The 8,237-nt window shown below is 41.1% G+C and overlaps 1 protein-coding gene across 2 annotated transcripts in view; it reads left to right on the top strand.

The window, feature by feature from the left end:
- The first annotated feature begins 2,045 nt into the window (after nt 1-2,045).
- ugp2b (UDP-glucose pyrophosphorylase 2b) overlaps nt 2,046-8,237 on the top strand; it is a 25,488-nt gene continuing 19,296 nt past the window's right edge. The window contains exons 1-3 of one of the 2 annotated variants that reach the window (XM_062520246.1): nt 2,046-2,197; nt 4,152-4,279; nt 6,889-6,996. In XM_062520246.1, the coding sequence (XP_062376230.1) occupies nt 4,181-4,279; nt 6,889-6,996 (207 nt within the window). In that variant the 5' untranslated portion in view covers nt 2,046-2,197; nt 4,152-4,180. Of the gene's footprint in view, nt 2,198-2,963; nt 3,229-4,151; nt 4,280-6,888; nt 6,997-8,237 lie in introns of those variants that run through there. The other variant, XM_062520245.1, reaches the window with a different exon arrangement.

Below are 8,237 nucleotides of genomic sequence, written 5' to 3'. Positions count from 1 at the left end.
GGCCTACTATTCTGATTTATTCCTGGTGCAATACATGCAGGCTTAAATGTAGCATATTAAGTTAGCCATAACTTTCGTTTTTGAGACAGACATAACATTACACTCAGACATGACCTCAGATGGTGCACTCCGCGCATATACTGTATATTAGTGGGACATCCAGCTTTCTCTCTCTCTTACACACACACACACACACACACACACCCCTGTCTCCTTGTCTATCTGGTCCTTTTACCCTTTCTTTTCTTCACACTTCATATAGGCTACGGAAGACCTTACAGGCCTCAGCTGGTGCTGGCTATGTAAAAGTCGATTAGACTTGATTTAACAGAGATCTCTGCTTATGCACTTTGTGCTCTGAATGGGTGTAGACAAGATCTGGCAGAGCAGGCTAGGCCTACACTCAAGCACACTAATAGGCATGAATTGATAGTATTGATATTGAAGTATTTTTAGGCAGACAATTTTGAGCATTTTAGGCACAATGTCTTGTTAAAGAGATCAATCATCAGGCTAAACATTTTTTTTTTAGTGTTGTATTGTTTATGTGGTCCACGTATGCACACAACCTTGTAGAATATCTTTGCTTTTTGGCACCAAACCCTGTGCTAAAATACCAGAAATGTGAGGTTTATGGGCAAAACGCCTAATCTGACCTTTTCAGAATTTGACCTTTGATCAGAGTCACTAAAACCTTCAAGAAAAAATGGAGACATATTTTTTTCTTTCTCTTAAGAACCCATAGAACAAAGATATAATAGTCTCCAAAAATTAACATGTGATTCCCACGAGCCCCCAAATTAGACACATAGGCCCCCTGACTAATAGGGTTGGCATGATTCGTAAATCATAGCATTGTTTTTATATTCGCATTTTGGATTGTATATGTTTCAGGAGAATTTAGTATGTGTGGATTGGCTCACGTCTACTGATGCCTTTGGTTGTCTACACGACTCTTAACATGCAGTACAACTCCCATATACCATTGCAGAGATGCTGCCAATCAGGATACTCGATGGTGTGCTTGAAAGATCTTGTACCTTATGCAACAATATTCTGATGTCAATTTTATCTTCCAGTTCATATTCTGTTAAATGGTCAGTGTCTTTTCTAAACTGAAACAATTTGATAGAGAATGTCTTCTTTGGATGCACTGATTTATTTCCACAATCGTCACCGTCTTCTTTATTTAATCTTTCAAGTGTTTATTTTAAAGTTGGACTGGGCGCTGAGTGATCTCAATTTATTAGTCCTTCCATTCAGCTGTTATAATTCACTTCACTGCCACAAGAGGGCGCTAGTCTATTGCATTACTACTGCAGCCCATATTCCTGGGCAGATTTGTGGGCAACTACATTGTCTTGATAACACGAAGATAAGATTATAAACTGTTAGAGAAAAGTATAGACTTTAAATTTGTGCAGGATTCGAGTAAGATTCGACCATTCTTGTTCATTCATGTAGGCTGGAAGACGCGACGTGGCTTTTTGCACGGGGCCTTCAGTTCCTCTGACGCGCCTGTGTGTAGCTTGACAGACAGTCTACGTGGCGCTCTGTGGTGGCGCTAACATCAGTCTACGAGCTGACGGTGAGGTTTTCGGGAAATACTGCGATATCATTGGTTTGGGAAGAGAATAACGCGCTCTCATTGGCTACAGCAGTTACACAGAAATCCACACACGAATTACCGTTTTCCAAGATTTGGAAATAGTAGCTATTTTAAATGGCTGCTATGCGTCTTGCAAATATTTTTAATCCATTTGAACAGATGATAACCATGCAATGCTGACCAGTCACTGCTTAGGCTATAACGTATCACTATTGAAAAATTAAACTTAAAGTTGAAAGCGCTTCGTGACCACTGACTGTCCCTAAGTAATTCGTCTTTTTGCTGCCTATGTGTCAAATGTTTAATATTGCCACCTGTTTTTTGTTTGTTTTTGCATAGACTAGGCCATGTGGCACAACAACACATCAAATTTGGTCATATCCGTTGCTTTTGCAATATAGCCAAATATTTTGAAAGCCCACTGAGGGGGGAACTGTCTTCCCCCTAGACTGCCATAACCGGTGCTTCCAGGACTAGTCGTTCTCGATCACGTAGACTATCCTTCATAGTACAGATCTGCTGTACATCCTAGCTTGTGCTTGGGGTTGGACCATCGACACCGTCCGTCAGCATCCTTCAAGACCAAGCGTAAGGATTCACATTTATTTGTAAAGTAACATATGCCTAGCCTATACCATGTCGTAAAGATCAGACTTACAATCGTGCAGCATCTATGAGTCTTGTGAGCAAGATGATTAACGTCACTTGCGAATCGAAAACATGGATAAACTTGTCTCTGGTGGCATGCTGCTAGCTTGCTTATGTTTTGGCAAAGACATGAAAGTTCGGATTATTTCGTGTAACGTTAGATTGATTTGTAAACTATGCATGCAGTGTCATTTTAGCTCATTTTACTGCCCATGTTCTTGTCCCCATTCATTTCCGCGTTTTTCGCTACATAGTAACCCCAAATAGCCTACTGCTTGGGTTGTGCGATGGATCTTCAATGCCCTTGAGTAAGCTGCATGAATCCCCTTAACCTTCCTTTTGGTGTAGGCTAGGCCTAATAGCGACATCCAATATGTAATGAAAGTGAAAGGCTAACTAGGTTACCCGCAGTTACGTTATGAATAGCCTAGGCTACTGGGATAAGAGACCACCGAGAGGAGGTCTTCAGAAAATGGGGGCGAAGCAACCCATCCTGCGATGATGGCAAGCAAACTTGAAACAGTAAAGTGTGATATGGACTATGCTTACTTGGCTTGAGTGCCAACACCATAAAATACGTAGGCCTATACCATTCTGTTAAAATATAACTTAAGGTAGCAAAAGATAGTCTTAGCAAATGGCCCTTGATTCCTCCCCTTCTTCGTAGGGCAAGGCTAAACCTCGTTTCAGGAGGAGGGCGAGTAGAGATGATGGTTCATTTGCTCGAAGTTGATCTGAAGATGACGGTCAATAGTCAAAGCGGAGTGAACACATCAATTCTTCAATGAATTTCTGAAGCTTCAAAAGCTCTCTTTTTTTCTCTTTCAATGTGGACACTTTTACTTACGTCAATACACTCTGACTCGAAAACCATACGAAAAGGAAAATTATAAGATCGTTTAATTGGAATATATTTTTTTGTTCGTTGTTTAAACCTGGCAACATTACTTTCATCATGTATTACGCAGAAGGTAAGTTTTTTCAGAGGGTTGATAGGCTATTTCATAATTAGACGACGCCTCTTACCTCAAAGATGTTTTAGATTAAGCTATGCTTGCGTTCCTAACCGGCAGTGATCGGTTTCTTAAATTGACATTTCCTTTTAATTTATTGCATGATCAATTCGGTGTAGGCATACCTTCTACTGTATGCTAATCTGAAGGAGATGTTAGAGTTGAAGCTCGTCAATTTTTTTCAACTCAAAGGTCAGGCTCCTGATGTGCAATTTAGTGTTAATTGACCCATAGACAATCTCTTTGGCGAGTTGAACGCAGTTTCGCCTATCTGATAGCAACTTGAGCTGTATCTTGGACTGTCACAACCCCTAGTTGTCACAACGACTGAGAGCGTTTCCAGCTGTTCAGAAATATGTCCTGTTAAATTAAGTAGCCCTTTCACATACCTTATAGGCGTAATAGAGTTATTTTATCTTTTAGCTGGGTTTCTCAGCAGTAAAATCCTTAGACTCATAGAACAGATAATGTTTCAATATTACATTAGAATTGTGGTTAGAGTAGGCTATAGCCTAACTCCTGATAAATTGTAGAATATTGTTATTCATAGGCCTATTTAACAGTGGAACACTCTGCAAAACTCACATGATAGTCATCCTGTGTGTCTTTATAAACATTCTGTTAAAATAAGCTAAATATGTACTAAATTAGGTTTAATAATCCTATAGCATAGTATGACCACATCTATGACCATAGGTTAGCTTATAGCAACTCTAAGTACACATTTATAATTCCATCCACCAGTTTTAAACACACAAGTCTAATAATTTAGTTATACCAAACCAGACCTGATTTGACAGCCCTGTCTCTCTCTCTCTGTGTGTGTGTGTGTGTGTGTGTGTGTGTGTGTGTGTGTGTGTCTCTACTACTCACTCCCATAGGTCTCCGTAAGAAGGGACCAAACTCCTGGATGGCTCAGTTTGAAGAGGAGATGCAGCAGCAGCTGGAGAGCTCACTGCACAGTGAGCTGGAGCTGCTGCTGAGCACGGCCCAGGGAGCGGACGCAGAGGTGAGGCACACTGGCCAAGGGGTGAGGGCGGCCGCGCTACGCTATGCGCTGCATTGGTCCGGTTTCGATGCTCTCAGGAGTGGCGTTTTCAGCCAAGCCTTGCATGAGCATTTCTTTCTTTTTTTTTCTCATTCAAAAAATCAGTTTAAAGTGTAGTATTCTGGAGGCCAAGATACTTAACCGGAGTGTTGACCATGAGATAAATGAGGATGGCAAAAAAGGGTAGCAAAAGTGAAATGTGATTTGTGAGATTAGATAACAGCTTTAGAAACAGCGAAGCACCTCCCCTGATTTGTTGGGATGTAGAACCTGTCCGTGTTCTAGGTCTTGGCTAACACCCAGTGTCAACCAAACAGATAAGATATCCCGTCTACAGTATTATGTAGGAGCTGCACATTTAAGGTGTTAAATTTAAGTGGTAGACTGTCAAGGTGGTTAGTTGGCACAGATGTTAGTAAGAAATACTAAAATCTCTTAACAGCTTTTTTTTCCTCTGTAGAAAGCTGATACCCAAGGATTAGCCAGGTTTACCTGATATGAGTGAACTTTGAGTGACCAAACTCTATTCACAAAGTGGATGAGTTTGGTTTTAACCAGGCTAGGAAAACTTGCCTTGACCCTGTAAAAGTGGAAGAGGAAGTTAGAGCGATTGTGACCCTGATGCTTTGGAAGAGGGGAGAGATAGCCTACTACAGCCTGCTCCCACAGGTGCGTTTAGGGGGTCCCTGAGCAGAGTTTTGGTGGAATGAGGGATGCAGCCCCCTCTCCTGAATCCCCGGTAGGGCCAGTGAAACATGGCTGGGGTGATCCATCTCTGTCCTGGGTGTGGGGCTCCCATGTGCCGCGGCACACACTGCCACACTGGGCCCTGCCTGATGAATGAGGTGTCACACACAGGAGAGATTTCACAACGGCCCCTCGCCATGCAATTAGCCCACAGATGAGACCTTCATGATCTGCTCTCCTCACTGTACTCAGAAGTCCTCTCTCTCTCTCTCTCTCTCTCTCTCTATGTGTGTGTGTTTGTGTTTTGTTGGTATTTCCCTTCTGTCTCTCTTGCTCGTGAATTCTGTGTTATTCAGCTCATTCCTCTTGGTTTGTCCCCCTGTGCTTTTCCATGTGGAGTCTTTTTCTCCACTTAATTTTACTCTGTTATAGATTCATTTCTGCCTGCTGTCATCTCTCCCTTTTTCACCCTCTGTTGGAAACACTTTCTTCTCTTCTTCTCTGTCATTATACCTTCTCCGTACATATAGACCCTTTCATGTCCCTCCAGGCTCCTTGGGAAGGAGTCCTCAGCAGTGCTGTGCTGCATGGGCTGAGCTTGGTTTGCCCAGGTGGTCACGCAGTTGAGTGACTGGTCTATGCTGTTGGGCTGGTCAGAGGCCTGTCCTCCTTCTCCTTCTGTCATAATTCTAGTGAAAAAGAGAAAAACGCTGTCCCCTGAGGGATAGGAATTCGGTCCAGTCCAGGACTGAAGAGAGATCAAAATGCTCTTACTCTGTAATTAAACCCTAAAACAGTTTTGTTCCCTAAAGCAACACTAAAGCACTTTTCCTCCGTCGCATGCACACTTATTCGTTTATCCAGCAAATAACAATGTCCATAGACAAGGTAGAGTATGTTGCATGATTTTATGAAAGTATGATGTATTGCGACATTGAAGCAAGTAAAATTTGTGGTTTCTTATGTCTCATTCCATCGAACTACAGAACCGCGACCCGATCTGATAAACGTATCGATATAGGGGCGCTAAGCGAATGCAGAAATGCCGTTCACCCTGTTACGAGCTGACGAACCATTGAAATGATTTTGGAAACATTATCTTAAGGTACAAAAAGTCTTTTAGTGTTGCTTTAAGAAAGAACCTTTCCTTAAGCTTACCAGAGAAACAGATCAACACAGAGAGGGAAAAGGCACAGTTAATGATTGTCGGAAGGTGTTGTTAAGGGAGTCCTATTTCCTTTCCATATATGCACAGCAAGAGACATAGGAATAGCAGCTTAACTGATATTATGGTCCACTTTATGGAAACTTTCTGTCACCTTGGTTTTGAGGATGTGTTGCAACATTTGGTGTAATGCGATATCTGCTCATATCTTATTGTGTTCACTTTCAGTTACCACTTAAAAGGTTACTGCTTCATTGCAATAAGTACAAGATCTTGTGAGCCAAATAGATTTAAATATGAACCGATTGGAGTAAAAGCTCAAAATTATGAGGTCTGATAAAAGTGTTTGTAACATTGTTATAGCAGTGTATCTTGTTAAAATGTTACTGAGTCTGTGGGCACATTTATTGCCCACTGAAGTATTGCTAATGTTGGTTTCACTCTGTGTTCTTTGATGAGAATTGGAGAATTGAGGGGAAGTGTGGACAGATCAAGCAGGGTGAGAATGTAATGATCCTCTCAACAGGGAGGCAAAGGCCAGTTACAACATCACCCTCATTATTGGACAAGGGAGGGGAAGTTGCATGTGTGCATGTCAATGATTGCAGGGCAGAAAAAGATGTGAATGATTTTATGGGATGATTGCAGTTTCGACCAAACAAGTGAAGGAAAATATATTAAAAACAATTTGTTTGTTTTGTTGTTTTGTCTTTCCTAGGTTTCCAAGAAGGACTTTGATGGCTTCAAGAAACTATTCCATAGATTTCTTCAAGTTAAGGGACCATCAGTGGAATGGGCAAAAATCCACAGGCCTCCAGAGGACTCGGTAAGATCTTCTAAACCTAAAAAAGTTTTTGAAAACAAAACATTTGCCTGGCCATTGTTAAAGTTGAAAGAGTGGTCAGGTTTCATTGTCACAACCTCTATATCAGTTTCTTTATAGGTTATACAAAGTTGTAGATCTCAAGATTACAGGATCCAATAGGTTGTCTGACACCATATAAAAGTAATACTATACACACTCCTACCCTCATGTGAAAAGAAGCAATCCCTCAAACCTGTGACCATGAGTAACCTAATGATCAACAGATAGGCACTTCATCAAAAGCCTCATCAGAAAGGAAAAGGAACAAGGAGATGAATTTTAGAGAAAAGACATTTTAGACTGAACTGTTGAATTGAATTGATCACCTAGGAATAAAGAACGAAAAACAGAAACCAGATTATTCACACATGAAACTAAGGTGTTCCATCTCTGTTGTGTGCGCATGCTACTATTAACCAAGTTAGTTCAGACTTGGGAACTATTTTGGGAACTATTGTGGTTCAATCTTACTAAGTACTATTACGAGGGTTTTAGAAAATGGTTGTGATTTTGATGTGGGTTAGTTGAATGATGTATCTTACCATGTTATGGCTTGTAAGAAGAGCCCTTGGTTTGTAAATAGTGTCCAGATTAAGTTGGCAGATATGGACAAAATCCCACACCTTCAATAGAGATGTGGGGTGTGACAAAGGTGTGGGTGTGACCCAAAAGGTAGAAAATAAAGGCCGAAAGGAAACAGTCAGTGTGCTGGTATATTGTGAAGTGTATCTTTGAGTTCATACAGCATTGTATAAAGTGTGTTCCTGATAGTGACAAAATGAGCAAGAATGAGTCCCTCTTTGGGTCTTTTGTGAATGCTCCTTTTGTGTTTAAAGGACAAATCTGGTTAGTTTTCACATAGATCACCGTTACTCAAGGTCCCCAAGTACTGTCGGTACTCAAGTTGCTACAGCCAGCAGCTAATGACAGAATACATGAGAAACATCTATGTGATTTCTCCTGTAAGTCACGCACACACACTATGGTGCTGTGTTATTATATATGATTCAGACTAATCGGTCTCATTAGGTTGATTTATGGTACTGATATTGCCTACACTCCTTGTCCCTCACAATGGTGAAGTGTGATTTATTTGAGGATAGTGGGTGGGTCGTCTGGGTTGGGCAGGCATTGTGTATGGTCACAAAGCAAGGACATGCTAGAGCTGGAGAGATATCATTAGAGGTCTGATTTATATATTA

This window comes from Sardina pilchardus, chromosome 18 (genome assembly GCF_963854185.1).
Source record: "Sardina pilchardus chromosome 18, fSarPil1.1, whole genome shotgun sequence".
Classification (NCBI taxonomy): Eukaryota; Metazoa; Chordata; class Actinopteri; order Clupeiformes; family Clupeidae; genus Sardina; species Sardina pilchardus.
The sequence above is the reverse complement of the archived record's forward strand: the minus strand, read 5'-3'. Positions and strand labels throughout refer to the sequence as shown.